We start from the raw sequence: 19,899 nt of genomic DNA on the forward strand, positions 1-19,899 counted from the left end.
TTCTATCCTTGATATGCTGAAAACAGTAAGATTTTTTAAATAGTTCTAATTCTTTGCATTTTCTGAAATTGAAAGTGGTTTTTCTGAAACTAAGCCAGCAGTTTCCATTTGTATTGTCTTCAGTCTGCCCCATCCTATATTCTTAGACTCAGCAGGATATGTCACCTGCTTATAAAAAGTGGCCTCTATTTTAGTGATCAGGGCATTCAGGCCTATTACCACCTCATATCATTCAGTACAGAATAGGCTTAGAAGGGCACATAATTTTTCTCTTACCTGATGAACCTTTTTTTCAGTTTGTATGTACTGGCTGATAATATAGAATTTTAAATCTTATCTTCTATAAACCAGGAAAAAATGATGTCATACATGTGTGTCCTTTGTTTTTCTTTCATCTGTATTTGTTTCTTGTCCTTTTTATATGTTACCAAGCCTTGTGTTATCACACAATATTGTATTGTGATAAGCAGTTGTAATAGTAAGCCTGCCTTTCTAGTGTCAAACCTGTATTTGTCAAGTTAGTATCATTCAACATATAATTTCTTCTGCAGAGCTTATCTCCAAATACTCCTCACCTCTTCTCCAAATACTCTGGAATGACTTAAAATGAGTGACTTCTTCAGAAAATAACCTGCAAAGCCTTTCATAGTACCATCTACCCTTTAAAGCCTTTAATGTAACTACTGCTTTTGAAGCAGTCATGTCATTATGCTTAAAAGTTTTAAGGACAAAAGAAGTTTTGTTTCAGATTTTTGTGTGTGTTCAACTAGACTAATTTTTTTAATGTAGGTATTACAGAAGAATGTATCAGAGTGATATCAATGAGCTAAAGTCTTTCTTGTTTTCAGATTAGAAGAAATGGAAGAAAAATATCTAATGAGAGAATCAAAACCAGAAGATATACAGATGATTACAGAATTAAAAGCCATGCTTACAGAAAGAGACCAGATCATAAAGAAACTAATTGTAAGATATTTTGGTTTTAGTCTAACCATGTTAGTAATCAATAGATATTGATTGGGAAAATATGGGACAGTCTTTTTAAGTAATGCTAACTGAAAATAGAAAACACAGAAGATGTGCATTGTGATTGAAAGTTTATTGAATTTTTATGAATAAATATAAAGTAATTTTTAAAATTTAAATTCGGCATTAGAGGAAGGGAATTGTATGTCTTTCATATTTTTAAAAAGAAAGTCTTTTTGATACCTATTGAATGTTTAATAATATGTCACTGCCAGTAGACAATTAATATACCATTGAAGTGTGTGTATGTGTGTGTGTCACACATGTAGAATTAGGATTGGCTAGCAAAGAAAAGCCAGCACATTCATGCATTAGCCTGTATTGTACACCAACAAGTTGAGCATATTGATTTCCTAAAATGTGTCCTAGCAAACACTAATCCAGAATTTTTACTCTATAGAAAAAGTGTTCCATAGTCTAGCCTCAGAAAAGTTGCATGCTTTCTCCTGGAAGGTCGGTAACGCTAGGTTCTCTCTTAGAAAGTCAGTAACACTGAGTTCTTAATGACTCTGAAGTTTATCAGCTAAAAAAATACAGATTTAACAATGAATATACTCTTTAACGGTTCATATCTTCAGCTGAAGACTTTGGACTTTAGCATGCAAAAAGAGCATAAGAGCAACATGTATTTCTGAAGTCCTTTTTCCTCAATGCATCTCTGTTTGCATTTAAGAGAGGCAGCCTGTTGTCTGAGACTAGAGGTTCCTGCTGAAAGCAATAGGTAGTACCTTGGGGATCACAGGTAGAATCCAGGAGCAGACTTTGGAGAGATGAGTGTGTGCTGCTTCAGTCCACCAACCACCCAATTTTCTACATATTGTGAACATGAGCACAGGCCTTATAGATTTCTCCATCTGATAGCAGCAGACTCATGGCACATTATATTTCATACATGAAATCAGCAAGCATAGTAAATGTATTGAAACTGTGTTCCACATAAATAGCTATTAATTCCCAGTTCTTACTGAGGAGATGTTATAATTGTATTTTATCCTCACAGCAAATACAGTAGAGCAACTTTCCAAAGCAACACAGCTCACCAGGGAAGAGCCAGGATTGTAGCCAAGGGTTGTTCCATACTCCTTCCACAACAGCCTAATTCCATGGACTGTGAGGCACATAGGTCAAGATTAATGATTTGGATGACAGTGGTGACTAAGAGAAGCATAAAGAATTCTACTAGATTTCACTAGAATCTAGTTTTGCTAGAGCACAGCCCTGCATTCTCCCACACACTGTTGTGTTTACTTATGGCCTTCCCACATTCTGCTTACTTACTTAGCACATCTTGTTGGTAAAGCCGAAGGTAAAGGTTTTATCTCTATATAGGCCTTCACTTTTTCCCTGTTCTTTGATTACCATTGCTATCATAGATTAATGTATCAGATTAGATGCAATTGAATCTATTTATAGTACTGAAGAATAATGAGGCCAGATATGATGGCTCATGCTTATAATCCCAGCACTTTGGGAGGCTGAAGCCGGAGGATTGCTTAAGGCTAGGAGTTTGAGTCCAACCTGGGTGACGTACTGAGACCCTACCTCTGCACACACCAAAAAAAAAAAAATTGCTGGGTATGGTGAAAAACGCCTATAAAAAGAAATAGAAATAAAGATCAATGATGTAGTGTCATCCTTATCTGTGGAAATAATTCAGTCATGCCCAGAGCCCCATTAATGTAAGTTAAATCTACCCAAACTGCATAGCCCTGTGAAACAGAGCTGGGACCAAATAAAACATTTAGGTCCACTCTTGAAGGAAAAGGGCCAAGTGCTTGGGTATAGGGTTTAAAAGGTGTTGAAAACTTACCCCCCAGCATTCCTTAAGACAGCAGCAATCAGGTCTAGAACTCTTTAAACAAAGTACATAAATCTTCATTCAGGTTTTATATTAAATTTTAAATGAAATGGCATTTATACATTTATGTTTTTAAAATATTCCATAGAAAATATTTAAAAGATGTTTATAATTCTTTTGCATAGGAGGATAATAAGTTTTATCAGCTGGAATTAGTCAATCGAGAAACTAACTTCAACAAAGTGTTTAACTCAAGTCCTACTGTTGGTGTTATTAATCCACTGGCTAAGGTATGTGCCGTAAACACTGTAGAATAGGAATGTGGTTTAAAAGTTGGTTAAAAATTTGATGAAAATATTTGGAGCAGCATAGTTGGATAAAGCTCCCAAAAAATGTTTTCTTCTATTTAATAATCTAGCCCTAAAACTTATGAATTATTTGTATGTTCATTTTCAGAATGAAACTCTGAATAATACTCATATTCCTTTAAATATATTTTACCAATATTATAAAACTTGGTTCTACCTTTTTTTCATATTTCTAAAGTAAACTAACCTTCTGACTCTTCTTAAGAGTATTTCTTGTTGTTTTCTTATTGCTCACAATCTTCTGCTTATGGTCCAGAAGGAGACTCCAGCCCTGGATACCCAACAGCTGTTGCTGGTTTAAGGCCTAACATCTTAATGGACCTTGGGTTGGATATATATTTTGTTGCCTACCAATCATCAGAGAAGGACTTTGCTTCTCTCAGCCTTCTGACTGTTCTTTTTGGTTTGGTTTGTTTTTTTTTGTTTTGTTTTGGAGATGGCGTCTCACTATGTTGCTCAGGCTAGTCTCAAACTCTTGGGCTCAAGCGATCCTCCTGCTTCCAGCTCCCGAGTGGATGGGATTACAGGTGTAGGCCACTTTGCCCAGCTTTCTGACTGTTCTTAACACTTAAAATTGAATATGACTTATTTTGATACGTGTTACTTTCTTGGGACAAATAGAAGAGCCTTGAAATAGACATGACCAAGTCTTATAAATCTTTGTACCCTAGCTTCCCATGGCTCCAATCATGTTTTGGGTATAGTGGGTATTCAGTAAATATTTGTTCAGTTGCAAAATTTCATCACATTCCCTATAAGCCACCACAAATTATTCTGTGAATAAAGCAAGTAATAAAGAATAAATGATTATGTATATACATCTATATATTGACTTCATAGGAATTATGAATCTTATGGCAGAATCAATAGTAGAATAAACAAAAGCGATAGTTCCAAAGCTGTTTTTCAAATTCAGATTTTAAGTTTCACATCATGCCTAATTTTTATTAGGCCTTTACCCAGAAATTTTCCTTTCCTTTCACAACTCGTAAAACTTCTCTGTTAAGAACACTGAATCTATCCTTCCTTTACCAGTTAAACTGTTCCAAACTTTAAACTTGAATGTTTTCTAAAATAGAATGACTGGAGAGGCATGTAGCTGTATCTCAGAGTCTGAAATACTGCCTGGCAGATAGAAAGCTCTGAGTGAATAATTGGTGAATGAATAATTATAATTAGTTTTAGTTTTTAAATTCATAATTTAGGGTTAAATAATATTTTAATTATAAAGCAAGATTATGAGGCTTGTGGAAAAAGATATACTAAAAATACTCCTTTTATTTATTTTATTGGAATTAAATTTTTTGGCTGCAAAATGATTACTGTAGAACTTTACTAGTGTTCTTTTGATTTCTTAAAATAGAAACCTTAAGTAGGTTTAATTATGCCCTCTGGTGACTAGAATAAGAAAATGCAAAAGATACATCTTTGTAAGAACTTTCAAACTACTTTTGACTCCTAATAGTGACTTTAGTTTTCACAAATAGTTCTGAAGAAGCTATTATTGTTATTTTCTTTTTCTGGTTATGCTAAAATAAGATTTTTGTCAGAGACTCTACAAGTCACAGAATATGACAGAAGAAAATGTTTAGACAATAAGATAAATATAAATAAAAGTTCCGTCTTGTATATTAATTGCATTTTTCCCAAACTCGAGTTATTTTCCAAAAAAACTTACAAATTTAATTAGTGTACACCTAATTAGTAAAAGATGAGAATATTCTAAATATCTAACAACATGTTAATTTTTATTTCTCATAGCAAGATGATGATCATTGATTCTAGAGATGTGAATAAAATACTTTGAGACTAAAGTTCGTGAATTGCAAGCTGATAGATTTTGATAATCTACAGTGGAATTTGTCTTTTTATCTGTTAATTTTAAAGTCACATTTAAAAATCAGCTGATTACTATCGTTTTGTAACCTTTAAATTTTAAAAAATATGAGCCAATTAATGATACTGCCAATTAATATGGAAATTAGACTTAATTATGAAAATAAAACTTTCCCTCTTCAGAAAGATAGATGTCACAGTGAATTTAAAACCAGATTATTTCTCTAAGTCAGCTTTAGGTCTTTAGTAGAAATGTGCAATTTGTTTCAAACTGCACTGCCAAGCATTTTCTCATTCCTTTCTTTTTTCCAGGCAAGAACTGCCTCCCTTTGACAGATGGCTAAATTTCATGGACCTCTTTTAAAATTATGTTTAACTTTACCCCTTCTCCTAATTTTAGCCTAAATCCATTTAACCTTCTATCTGCAAGACTTGCTTTCTCCCCCAACCCTTTTCCTCTTTTCTTCCCAAAAGGGTATTCTTTACCCCTTGGCACTCTTTTTACCTTCTCTCCCATTCCTCGTGAATGACTCCTGAATGTTTCTTCCTCATTCTTTCTGTCCTGGTAGCATGTCTGTCTTTGAGGATTCCATGTAGATAAAAAATTACCTCCAAGGATTCCCAGACCACAGTTTGGGTAACACTGGTTAATTAACATCTTAATTTAACATAAAGCTTCCAAAATTTTCCCATGCCAAATTTCTATCTTCTACCATTCCTATTTTCTCATTTGTCCTCATGCAGGGACTATCCTCACATGTATTATTTTTAATGCAGCAAAAGAAGAAGAATGATAAATCACCAACAAACAGGTTTGTGAGTGTTCCCAATCTAAGTGCTCTGGAATCTGGTGGAGTGGGCAATGGACATCCTAACCGCCTGGATCCCATTCCTAATTCTCCAGTCCACGATATTGAGTTCAGCAGCAGCAAACCACTTCCACAGCCAGTGCCACCTAAAGGGCCCAAGACATTTTTGAGGTGAGACCCGTCTCACCAATGTTTTTTTCTTTTCTTTTTTAACTTGAGAAATTTACCTTCTTACATTGCAGAAATCACTACTTTAAGAACAACCTAAGAAAACTTACTATGAAATATTTTCTTCAAAGTATATTTATCACCTCTCTAGAGAACTTCCTTTTGACTGTGTTAAAATTTTTTTTCTAATTTCTGGTCATCAGTCAATTTTCTAAGTACTTGAAGAGGTGTTAATGTGATTTATATGGTTAGAATTTTAATATTATGCACGATTACTTCATTTTTAGTGTTGTCACCGATTTTTAAATTAACAATTCATCCTTATTGTAGAACTTTAAAATAATTTTTTGTTTACTAAGTGGTTTTTATTTTTTATATATGTTTATTTTTTCCCTTGTTTGCCAGGATTATTTATAAATATATATATATGCTTATTGTCAAAATAAAAACATACACAAACTCTGGGAACTTAAATATACTTATGCAAAAACTAAATTTAGAAGAAATAAATAATTTTTAAAAGTTCCATTCCATTTTAAGTTACCTTGCCGTTGTTGATTAAATGTATTAGCAAATTTTGAATGAAATGCAAATTTCATTAGAAATTTAGCCATTAGATAAAGTCAGAAAGTACTGTTGTTTTATGCTTATCTTACTATTACTGATTTTTTGCTTTTTTTTCTTATTCTTACTAAATCTTAGCAGTGTCACTAGTGATAGCCTTACAAATAGGCAGGTTTTTTTAGGCTAAGTGATTAATGACATAGTTAATGATTAACAAAAAAAAAAAAAAAATAGCAAGAATGAAAATTAGTCAGATACACCTCTGAATTTGTCTCCTGCTAAATATTTTGTGTTGCTTATTTTCCCTTGTGCATGGGTATGTTCAGGTATCAATAAGATGCATGTGCATGAGCTCAAGGAACATGACTACTGGAGTTTCCATTACACATTGTTGCGTGCCTTGTAATTTTCCCCAAAGACGGTAGGGATTCTTTTGTTTTCTTAAGTAGCCCAAAGAATCTTTAGTTAGAATTAAGATAAGTATAAACTATATAACATCAATGATGGGGGGAAATTATATTTTTAATGTACTCCCTTTCCTGGAGTATTTGCATAGGGAATTATGAAATGAAAATTTAATAGAAAATGCATGTAGTAAAAAAAATACTAGTTACTTTAGTTATATTTAAGGACACATCTGTAAAATCAACTAAAAGAGAAAAGGTGCTGAAAGAGAGGATCATTATTTTATTCTCTCTTATTTCCCACAATTCTTACTGAATTTTTTATTCAAAGAAGGTGACATTTTTGCAGGTGTTTTTTGTTTTTTGTGATTGTTGTGATGTGGCTCCTCCTGAACTGACTTCATTTGAGCTGCTGATGCACTCTTATGCTCTCATGGAGTGGAGAACCGATTCTAGTGGAGAGGGAGTAGCAAATCTTTAAAACACGACTTACAACATGGGGAACCCGTTGTGGTAATCTATGCTGATGTTTTATGTGCTTTTGCCTTCGTTTTGCACAATGACTTAATGCTGGGTTACATGTCTCTTTTTATGAATTCAGTCCTGCTCAGAGTGAAGCTTCTCCAGTGGCTTCTCCAGATCCCCAGCGCCAGGAGTGGTTTGCCCGGTACTTCACATTCTGAAAGAATTGTGTTGGCACAGCCCTGTATGGACTGTTCCTGAGAGCATGACTTTATACAGATTGATATGTAAATAGGCTTTCCCATGTCAAACACTGTGAATGAGAAAGTCTTTGTCTCTCCAGTTTGAAAATGCACTGTATTTCCTGTGATATTTATTGGAATCATTCTATAAGGTACTATATGATGTGTGTAATTATAACTGTTATTTTTATTTGAGATGGAAGAGTCTTTAACCTTTGTAATTACTGCATAATAAATTTTGTTAGAACAAAAAATAATGCTTTTTATTTTTTCTAAGTTTGCTTTAATTTTTAAATATTTTTTAATTCCAGGTAAGACTTATCAACAAATTTTACTGCATTATAATCATGTCATATCAAATTATTTGACTTCAGTAATCATAACAAAATCAGGATAGGGAAATAGAAACCCTTGTTCCATTACAGTGTGTAATTTTAACTAAATTGTTATCTAAATTTACAAAGCTAGAATGAAAGTGCTTGTATAAATTGTGGACTTTCAAGTATATGAAATACTGTTGACTTTTAGGTGTTCGTTGTGTTTTTTTTTTTCAGTTTTGATAATTGAGATCTAGAACTGCAGTACAGTTAGTATCTATAATTAATACTATGTTTTATGGCCAAAAGTCACTGGGTAAGGAATAAATAGTCAATTTGATTTTAATTTGTCTTAAAAGCCAGTTTGATAGTTTTCTAAATTGGCATAATTAATAGGGAGTGAGACATAAGGATCTGGAGCTCAGGAAGAGAAAGACTGAGCTATAGATGTTTTGGAACATGGCATGTATGAGATAGAGAAAGCCACAGGTGTGGATGAGAACAACAAGGAAGGGGGTTGAGGATAGAACTTTGGGAGAAACCAACATGTCAGGAACAGACAGGGTTTGAATGAGAATGAGAAGTAGAGTTACAGATCCAAAAAAGCATAGTGTCCTGGAAGAAGAAAGTTTCAGAGAGACCCAGCAGCCAGCCAACAATGTTAAATGCTATAGGTATCAGGAAAGGGAAAAAATGAAAAGTGTCCATTGGCTTTGACAACTACAAGATGGTCTCAGCAAAAGCAGATTCAGCGTAACAGTGGCAACAAAAGCCACTGTCTAGGAAAGAGGGAAATGGAAGTCAAGGAAGTTGAGACAGTGAGTAAAAACCTCTCTGAAAGAAAACTTAGTAATACATGGAAGAGGAAAGAGAAAGTAAAGTCATAGACTGGGAAGGGTCAAGATGGGCTTTGTCTGTGTCTTTAGGAGACTTTATCACACTTTCATGCTGGAGGAGAGAGAGGGAAATTAAAAGGACAGGAGGAGAAGGGGACCAACCTCCCATAGAGTACCTGAACCCTCTTCATAACATCCCTGACTGAGCTTTTATACTTCCAGTGATAGGAAACTCCTTTCTCTGAGGGTAGCCTGGTGCTGCCACCACATGTCTTAACCTCTGTGACTCAGTCTCCTGGGCTATATAATAAATATTACCTTCCACCCTACCTTCCTAGAAGATAATATGAGATCGCTTATTAAAAGTCTTAGGAAAGGTATAAATCGCTACAGATGAGAAAATAGTTGTCTTGAAAAGTAGAAGAGCAAATGTATGAGAAAACTGTAAAAGGATTGTCAGGCATAATTGAGATCACAGACTATATATTGAAATCCACCAGCATGATTGTGGGTTTTGACCATCTTCAGCTACTAGCAGCAAGTTTCTAGGAAGGGATATTTAGACTTAACCAGGATTAGGATAGTGCTGGATAAGTATAAAGGAGAGAGGTAAAAGGAGCCAGGGTTTTTGCAGAAAAGTGGTAATGTAAATATCATTATAACAGCCTAACTACTTTTATGCTAGGATTTTAGAAGTAAAAGCACAGTGAACAGATACTATTAATTGCATTACCTTAGATGTCAAATTGATTTTTACATATAGGTCAAGATGCTTAGTTCTTATTCTATTACTCCTTCATAACCAATTATATGTAGGTATTAAGTTTCACTAATGCTGTATCTTAAAATATTTACCTTTTCATCATCATAAAACACTGAGTTTCTAATTCGTGGCTTTTCTCCAAACACTATGATTTTAAATCTGGAGTGAAGAGGTAGGTCCTAAGAGGTGAAGAGAGGAATATTTTCTTTGTATATACAGTACCGTGTACCCCAGCTCAAGCAGAAGGAGGGCATCTTGATGAGCTAAACCACAGTTGTTTGTTTTGCTGTGTTTTACGCTGTAGAGAGTGTTAATGTGGATTAGAGGATGGGAAAGGAAAAATGTTAAATACAACATAGCTGGAAATGCTTTATTCATGTCCACAGGAACCATATACAAAAGTTTGTCAAGAAGCAATACAAATTAAATATTTGGAAATATATCACAGTCAGATTTCTTAGTTAAGTATTCAGATTCCAGAACTGTGTTAATGATAAAAGCATATGAAAACATTTGCGAACAATGTCTTGCTTTGGGTTCAGCTAAAAATTATCCGTAGGCAGTCTCTTATTTATTTTCATAAACAAAGAACATATTCTATCTTTCTAACAAATAAGATCAACAACATGATTTGAAATAGAGATATTCTTCGAAAACAATAAGATGCCTAATTTTTCCTTTTTTTCTTTTAATTTTTTTTATTTTTTTAATTTTTGAGGCAGGGTTTCACTCTCGCCCAGGCTGGAGTGCAGCGGCATGATTACAGCTCACTTGCAGCCTTAACCTCCTGGGCTCAAATAATCCTCCCACCTCAGGGCCCTGAGTAGCTCGAACTAGAAGCGTACATCACCACACCCAGCTAATTTTTGTATTTTTGTAGAAATGAGGTTTTGCCACATTGCCCAGGTTGGTGTCAAACTCCTGAGCTCAAGCAATACTCCTTGGCCTCCCAATGTACTGGGATTACAGGCATATGCTACTGCATTTTCCTTTCATTTTACCACGAATAGTCTAACATTGTCACATGATATCATTGTGATACTGGATTAAACCATATTTTGATTTGGAAAGTTACTACATATCAACCACCTCTGGTAATCCCAGGAATATTATCTCTGTAATTTTCTGAAGGTAGTGATATTTAATTTTAACGATATTCTGATTTGCTTTTATTAGCAGTCAAAACCTGTTTGAAATAGACTAAAGAGCACAGAAATAAACCCTCGCATATGGCCAGATGACTTTCAACAAGGGTGATAGGACCATTCAATTGGGAAAAAGCAGTCTTTTCAACAAAGGGTGCTGGAAAAAATGATATTCACATGCAAAAGAACGAAGTTGGACTCTCGCCTTATAACACTATGTACAGAAATTCAAAATGGAACAAAGACTTGAACATAAAAGCTAAAACTATAAAACTTTTAGAAGTACACATTGGATGACATTGGATTTGGTAATGATGTTTTAGATCTGATACCAAAAGCAAGGCAACAAGCAAAAATAATTGGACATCATGAAAATTTAAAATTTTTGTGCATCAAAGGACACTACAACAGAGTGAAGAGACACCCTCAAAGTGGGAGAAAATATTTGCAAAGCATATAACTGATAGGGGATTAATATCCAGGATACATAAAGAATTCCTGCCTGGGTGTGGCAGCTCACACCTGTAACCCTAACATTTCGGGAGGCTGAGGCCAGAGTACTGCTTGCGGACAGGAGTTAGAGACCAGCCTGGGCAACATGGCAAGACCCCGTCTCTACAAATTTGCTTTGTAAGTAGCTGGATGTGATGGTACACACTTGTCTCAACTACTAGGGAGGCAGAGACAGGAGAATAACTTGAGCCCAGGTGTCTGAGGCTGCAGCGAGATATGATCATGTCACTGCACTCCAGCCTGGGTGACAGTGAGACCCTGTCTCTTAAAAAAAAAAAAAAAATAGAATTTCTAAAACTCAACAACAAAATTCAAAATCGGGCAAAAGAATAGATATTTCTCCAAAGAAGATACACAAATGGCCAATAAGCTCATAAGATGCTGAGCTCATGCTCAGCATCACTAGTTATGATGAAAATGTAAGTCAAAATCACAATTAGACAAGATGCTTCATTATAATTTATTAATTAGGAGGGCTTTCATAAAAAATAAGACAAAAACAGAAAATAACAAATGTTGCTAAGGATGTGGAGAAACTGGAGCCCTTGTGGGAATGTCAAATGGCAAAACCACTGTAGAAAACAGGCAGTTCTTCAAAAAATTAAGTAGAATCACTATATGATCCAGCAATTCTACTTCTAGGTATATACCCAAAAGCAGGGACACAAAGGGGTACTTGTACACTAATGGTGCTAGCATCATTATTCACAAGAGACTAGACGTAAAAACAACCCAAATGGCCATCAGCAGATGAATGGAAAAATAGAATATGGTATAAACATACTTTGGAACATAATTCAGCCTTAAAAAGAAAGAAAATTCTGATATATCTTACAACATGAATGAACCTTGAAAACGTTATGCTAAGTAAAATAAGCCAGACAAAAGACCTAATGCTGTACAATTCAATTTACCTGAATAGGCAAATTCATAAAGATGGAAACAAAAATAGATGTTCCCAAGGGTAGAGTTGGGAGGACAGGGGAGTTATGTAATGGATACAGCATTTCTGTTTGGAATGATTTTTGTGGCGTTCTGGAGATGGACAGTGGTGGTGTTGCACAACATTATCAATGAACTTAATGCCACTGAATTGGATAAATATGATTAAAATGGCAATTTAAAGTTATGTGTATTTTACCACAATTTAAGAGGGCTAAGTAATGTATTATCTCAGCGACTCTGCATTGGATTCTGAATAAACACAATAATTAAGTTATATTATAAATTGCTATATTTGCCAGTTAAGGTGAAATCGCTCCTGTTTAAGATTCGTTGCGTTTGCTTTTTTCTCCATGTCATTTTCTGTGTGAATGTTCTGCTATTTGGTACCTCAGCATATGTTTAAGTGGCAGATCTGAACAGAAGGTGCCTGGAATACACAGAGAACGATAACCTAAGATCACCTTGGATGCCTGGGGAGTATCATGTACAGACCAACTTATGGATTCTATCTTTAGTATCACCAAGGCATTTTTTTTTTATTTATTATTTTTTAGAGATGGGTTCTTGGCTGTGTTGCCCAGGCTGTCTCGAACTCCTGGGCTCATGTGATCCTCCTGCCTCAGCCTCCCAAGTAGCTGGGATTACAGGCACATACCACCGTGCCTGACTCCAAGGCATTCACACTTCTTATCTCTTAGTTTTTGGGGCTCCGTGAAGGCTTTTTTCATGGCTTCACAGTGAATTACACATTCCTTCCTAGGTGCATCCATAGCACTTACTGAGCAGCTATTCGTTATTCAACATATTTATTGGGTGCCAGGTATTACTTAATGTGGTTGGTACAGACTGAACAAAACACATGTATCCCTGTCCTCATGGACTCAGACTAGATGCAGCCACCACACCCAGGCTACAATGCCTGATTCCTACTGGGTTATTAGATTAATTGAATGAAACAGGTATGTTATCTTTAACAGAAAAACTGATGCCATGTGTATGTGTCCACACACATGCTTGTGTATGTGATTGTAGATAGATATATTCCTTTAAAGTTTACCATTTTATATTTAATGTGTGTGTGTATATATATATATATATATACATGTGAAAAATTCATACACTGCTTCAATCAAAAAGGTTTACAAGTGACTACATAGAAGATACTAAAAGTATATATTCTTTATTTAAACTACTAATAGTTGTGGGAAATCAGGACTAATTGAAAGGAGAATACAAATGTGTAATTGAAGGCCAACATAACCAGGCTTCAACTTCAGTGTTTTCTCCATGCATCTTTGAGCTAGGCTGATGCTCAAAGGCTACCTGATGACCCTTATCAGAAAAGAGGAAGGATTTTCAGGAGAAAAATCTTTCCTAGCCTTGAGTTCTAAAAGGAATTCCTCATTTAGGACTTTTTAATAGAAGACATTTAGATGATGTCATGATTGATATTCTCAATTATTTTTACAACAAAAGCTGCGGTAAGTTTCACAAAGCTGTTTCTTGAAGTAACCTTTGATAAAAAGGGAAATTACAACATTTAAGAATAATTCAATGTAAGAGTCTGCAAAATGCGCCAGACTAGTAAGTAGTAGCTGTCTAGTGGCCTAATCTGACGCAAGGATAAAATTGAGAATAAAGGAATGAAAAGCCCATTGGACAACCTTCCTTAAATGTCACTTCTCTCAGGCTTCTGGCTAACAGGAGAGGTTGCAATCTGGCAAGTTAATAATAATACCTGTAATGCTGCTGTTTTATATTTCTGGTGATAGAACCATATGGAAATAGTAGACGACATCACATTATGAAATCAGAGATCAGCTATGTTATTGCCATCTTCTCTGACCATTTCAAGCAAAATGAAAGTTTTGCTCAGAAGGCTGCTTCTATAATAACTGAATATATTTTAGTTCTATAAAGCCCTCTTTGCTGTATTTCCAGAGTTCCACATCATAAATCGTAGCTGAAATAACTTTGGCTGGAGCATTTTTAAAGCAGCTGTTGATAGCATCTACCATGGCCAAAGAAGAGCCTAGTTATGCACCCGAAGCATCATTGTAGAGCTGCATGACTTACCGGTGTAAGATTTAGTTGCAAAATGTCCTTCCAGAAAACTAAAATTCAGTGGCTGGGTGGCAATCTTATAAACCAATTATAGATTGTGAAAACGTCACTGATGTTATTTTCATTTAGTAGCTTCATTGAATAACTATTATGTACCAGTTACTACTGAAAATACATTTGTAATTTATGTCAGGCCACTTTTTTCTACTAATAATTTAAAAATAGGACCTACTAATTTAGTAGAATTTATTAATTCTACTAATAAATTAAAAATAGCACAATTTGTGCTCTAAAGAATGTTACCCACGGGAACAGAAAACCAAACACTGCATGTTCTCATTTATAATTGGGAGCTGAACAATGGACACATGCTGGGGAACAGCACACACTGAGGCCTGTCGGGGGTGGGGGACATGAGGGAGAGCATCAGGAAGAATAGCTCATGGATACTGGGCTTAATACCTAGGTGATGGGATGATCTATGCAGCAAACCACCACGGCACACGTTTACCTATGTAACAAACCTGCACAGGTACCCCTGAACTTAAAAGTTGAAGGAAAAAAGTCATTCACATTGCACTCTTTTATGTAAGGTTTCTTTTGCTTAGTATAATGCATTCGAGATTCATCCAAATTGTAGTATGTATCAGTAGTTGGTTCCCCTTTCTTGCTGAGTAGTGGCTCGTTGCAGATATGCCATGATTTGTATATCCATTTCCTTGTTGATAGACATTTGGGTTGTCTCTAGTTTTTGATTTCTTATGAATAAAGCTGTGAACATTCATGTATAAAAAAAAAGAATGTTGTCAGCAAATAGAGGAAATTCATCCTTCTCTTGGCTACAACAGCTAGGCATGCATCATGTCTCATATGCATCCACAAAGATCAGTCCACAAAGATCAGTCTAGCAATCAGAACCCAATTTAAAGTGTTCTAGTAATTAAAAATGTTTATAATGTACTGAATTTTAGATGTTTAATAAAATGAGTTATGCAACAGGAGTTCCAGGTCCCACTATTGAGTGGGTTGGTGGGTAGGTGTGTAGGCTTCACAAAATTACACATTTGGGGCACCTGAGAATTAATAGGGATTTTTGTGCCCAGCCAGAATTAACTTAAGCAAATAAGTGAAATATCTCCATAATGAAAGCCATAAAACATTGGTGAAAGAAACTGAAGAGGACACACGCACACAAAAGGAAAGATACTCCATTTTCATGGATGGGAAGACTAAATATTGTTAAAATATTCATACCACCCAAAGCAACCTATGGATTCAATGCAATTCTGATCAAAATACCTAAGACATTCTTCACAGAAATAGGAAAAAAATGTGTATGGAGCCACAAAAGACCCAGAATAGCCAAAGTTATCCTGAGCAAAAAGAACATAACTGGAGGAATCGCATTACCCGACTTCAAATCACGCTACAGAGCTATAAGTAACCAAAACAGCATGGTACTGGCATAAAAACAGACACACAGACCAAGAGAACAGAATAGAGAATGCAGAAACAAGCCCATACATCTCCAGTGAACTCATTTTCAACAAAATTGCCAAGAACATACATTGGGGAAAGCACAATCTCTTCAATAAATAACAGTGCTGGAAAAATGATATACATATTCAGAAGGTGAGACTAGACCGCTACCTCTCACCATATACAAAAATTACATCCAAATGGATTAAAGACTTAAATCCAAGACCTCAAACTATAAAACTACTCCAAGAAAACATTGAAGAAACTCTATAGTACATTGGAGCAGGCAAAGATTTTTTGAGTAATACCCCACAAGCAGAAGTAATCAAAGCAAAATTGGAAAATGGGATTATATCAAAATAAAGACTTCTGCACAGCAAAGTAAACAACAACAAAGTGAAGATCCAACCCACAGAATAGGAAAAAATATTTGCATACTATTCATCTATCAGAGATTAATAACCAGAATAGATAAGAAGCCCAAAAAAACTCAGTGGGAAAAAAATCTAATAATTCAATTAGAAGATGGGCAAAAGATCTGAATAGACAAATGGCAAACAGGCATGTGAAAAGGTGCTGAACATCACTGATTGTCAGAGAAATGCAAATCAGAACAACAATAACATATCATCTCACTCCAGTTAAAATGACTTTTATTGGCTGGGCACAGTGGCCCATGCCTGTAATTCCAATACTTTAGGAGGCCGAGGCAGTGGATTACCTGAGGTCAGGTGTTCAAGAGCAGCCTGGCCAACATGGTGAAACCCCATCTCTACTAAGTAGAGGGCAGAGGTTGCAGTGAGCCAAGATCATGCCACTGTACTCAAGCCTTGCCCTCCAGGTTTGAGTGATTCTCGTGCCTCAGACTCCTGAGTATCTGGGATTACAGGAGTGTGCCACCACGCCCAGCTAATTTTTGTAGTTTTAGTAGAGACAGGGTTTCACTATATTGGCCAGGCTGGTCTTGAACTCCTGACCTCAAGTGATCCACTCACCTTGGCCTCCCAAAGTGCAGGTATTACAGGCGAACATCCTTCTATTTCTTTTTCTAAAATTTTTCTTATTTTTTAAGATGAAAAAAAAATCTCAGGCGCCTGTAGTCCCAGCCACTCGGGAGGCTGAGGCAGGAGAATGGCGGGAACCCGGGAGGCGGAGCTTGCAGTGAGCTGAGATCCGGCCACTGCACTCCAGCCCCTGCGACAGAGCGAGACTCCGTCTCAAAAAAAAAAAAAAAAAAAATAGATAACCTGAAGAGCCCTGTATCTATTGAATAATTTGAATATGTAGTTAAAATCTTCCCACAAAGAAAAGTCGAGGTTGAGATGGCTTTGCTGGTGAGTTCTAATGAATATTTAAAAAAGAAATACCATTTTGGCTGGGCACGGTGGCTCACGCCTGTAATCCCAACACTTTAGAAGGCCAAGGCAGGCAGACTGCTTGAGCCCAGGAGTTTGAGAACAGCCTGGACAACACAGTGAAACACTGTCTCTACAAAAAAATACAAAAAATTTGTAGCCAGGTGTGGTGGTGCATGCCTGTAATCCCACCTGTTTGGGAGGTTGAGGTGGGAGGATCACTTGAACCCAGGAAGCTGAGGCTGCAGTGAGCCGTGTTTGTGCTGCTGTGCTTCAGTGTGGGTGACAAAGTGAGACCATCTCGAAAAAAAAAAGAAAAAAAAAAAAAAGAAATACCGATTTCACATAAATTCTTCCAGAAAATAAAACAGAAGGGAAAAGCTTTCAACTCATTCTACGAGGCCAACATTACCCTGATACCAAAACAAGGTAAAGATGTTACAACAACAAAAAATTAGACCAATATGCCAAACATACATGCAAAATTGATGTGTGTTCTCACTCATAAGTGGGAGCTGAACAATGAGAACACATGGACACAGAGAGGGGAACATCACACACTGGGGCCTGTCAGGAGGTAGCAGGGGCGGTTGGGGAGGGAAGGCGTTAGAAGAAATACCTAATGTAGATGACGGGTTGATGGGTGCAGCAAACCACCATGGCACGTGTATACCTATGTAACAAACCTGCACCTCCTGGGTTCAAGCAATTTTCCTCCCTCAGCCTCCCAAGTAGCTGGGACTACAGGCGCATGCCACCACACCCAGCTAATTTTATTTTTGTATTTTTAGTAGAGACGGGGTTTCACCATATTGGCCAGGATAGTCTCAATCTCTTGACCTCATGATCCGCCCGCCTCGGCCTCCCAAAGTGCTGGGATTACAGGCATGAGTCACTGCGCCCGGCCATAAAATTCATCCTTTTTATAAGGACATAAGTCAGTCATATTGGATTGCTGCCCGTCCTAATTCCTAATTTTATCTCAATTATCTCTATAAAGACCTTATTTCCAAACAAGTGACACTCAAAGGGACTGGGGATTATAACATCAATATATCTTTTTTGGAGGGATACAATTCAATCTATATATAAAATATGAAACTAAAAGAAAAAAAAAAAGCAAAGCAATCATTTCCACAGATGTAGAAAAGCCTTAATGAAATCCAACATTCATTCTTGATAAAAGTTCTTAAATCTTCCTCCATCTTAATAAAGGGCATCTACAAAACACCCTGGGCTAATATCCATATTTGAGAGTAAAGGACTGATAACTTTCCCTCTCAGATCAGAAGGAAAGAAAGAAGGTCTGGTCTCATCACTTTTATCCAACGGTATACTCAAGCTTCTAGTCGGTGCAAAAAGACAAGAAAAAGAAATAAAAGGCCTCCAGAAGAGGAAGGAAGTAAAACTGTCTTTATTCATAGATAATAAATCCTGAATATATAGAAAATCTAACAAAATCCACAAAAAAAAAAAGCTGCTAGAACTCATAAGTGGTTTTTACAAAATGGCAAGTACAAGATTGATATTAAAAAATCAATTATACCAGCCTGGGCAACATAGTGAGACCCTATCTCTACAAAAATACCAAAATATTAGCCAGGTGTGGTGGTGCACACCTATAATTCCAATGTATTAGTCTGTGTTTGTACTGCTATAAAAAACTAACTGAGACTGGGCAATTTATGACAAAAAGAGGTTTAATTGACTCACAGTTCTGCAGACTTAATAGAAAGCATGACTAGGAGGCCTCAGGAAACATATTCATGGCAGAAGACAAAGGGGAAGCAAGCACATCTTACCATGGCAGAGCAGGAGAGAGAGAATGAGTGAGGGGCAAGTGTCAGACACTTTCAAAAAACCCAATCTCATGAGAACTCACTATCACAAGAACAGCAAGGGGGAAGTTCGCCCCATGATTCAACCACCTTCCACCAGACTCCTGGGGATTACAGTTTAAGGTGAGATTTGGGTGGGGACACACAGTCAAACCGTATCACCCAGCTACTCAGGGGGCTGAGGCAGGAGGATTGCTTGAACCTGGGAGACAGAGGTTGCAGTGGGCCATGATCACACCACTGCATGCAAGCCTGAGCAACAGAGCAAGAACCTGTAACAATAACAACAACAACAACAGCAACAAAAACAAAACCCCCAATCATATTTTTACATACTATCTGACATAGTTGGAGTATTTCTCCCTTCCAAATCTCATCTTAAAATCAGATCCCAAATGTGGGGCCTAGTTGGGGGTGTCTGGGTCACAGGGGCAGATCCTTTAGGAAAACTTGGTGCTGCCCCTGCATGATGAGTGAGTTCTTACTCTGTTAGTTGCCTCCAGAGCTGATTGGTAAAAAGAGCCTGACCACTACCTCGCCTTTCTCTTGCTTCTCCTCTGGCCATGTGATCTGCACAGGCAGCCTCCCCTTCACTGAGTGGAAGCAGCCTGAAGCCCTCGCCAGAAGCAGCCTGCAGGAGTGTAAGCCAAACAAACCTCTTGTATTTGTAAAATATTCAGTCTCAGGTATTCCTTTTTAGCAACTCAGACTAAGACACTATCAAAGAAAACTGAGTATTTAAAATGTAAAATGTCCTTTACATAATATCCAGTAGTATATGTTCCTCCCATCCTTAGATTTATGGATAAATCTGACATAGGGTGATATGGTTTGGCTGTGTCCCTGCCCAAATCTCATTTTGAACTGTAGTTACCGTAATCCCCAGGTGTCCTGGGAGGGAGCCGGTGGGAGGTGACTGAATCATGGGGGTGGGAGCCGGTGGGAGGTGACTGAATCATGGGGGTGG

The 19,899-nt window shown here is 36.6% G+C and overlaps 1 protein-coding gene across 2 annotated transcripts in view; it reads left to right on the forward strand.

Moving 5' to 3' along the window:
* Window positions 1–7,924, forward strand: part of FAM184A (family with sequence similarity 184 member A) — a 119,267-nt gene extending 111,343 nt beyond the window's left edge. The window contains exons 15-18 of one of the 2 annotated variants that reach the window (XR_002733079.1): window positions 849–966; window positions 3,010–3,114; window positions 5,806–6,990; window positions 7,575–7,924. Coding sequence is in view for 1 of the 2 variants with exons in the window: in XM_023218999.1 (XP_023074767.1) it covers window positions 849–966; window positions 3,010–3,114; window positions 5,806–6,008; window positions 7,575–7,656 (508 nt within the window). In the remaining variant the exon portion in view is untranslated. The remainder of the gene's footprint in view (window positions 1–848; window positions 967–3,009; window positions 3,115–5,805; window positions 6,991–7,574) is intronic. The other variant, XM_023218999.1, reaches the window with a different exon arrangement.
* The last annotated feature ends 11,975 nt before the right edge of the window (window positions 7,925–19,899 follow it).

The sequence above is a fragment of the Piliocolobus tephrosceles genome, chromosome 5 (assembly GCF_002776525.5).
Source record: "Piliocolobus tephrosceles isolate RC106 chromosome 5, ASM277652v3, whole genome shotgun sequence".
NCBI lineage: Eukaryota > Metazoa > Chordata > Mammalia > Primates > Cercopithecidae > Piliocolobus > Piliocolobus tephrosceles.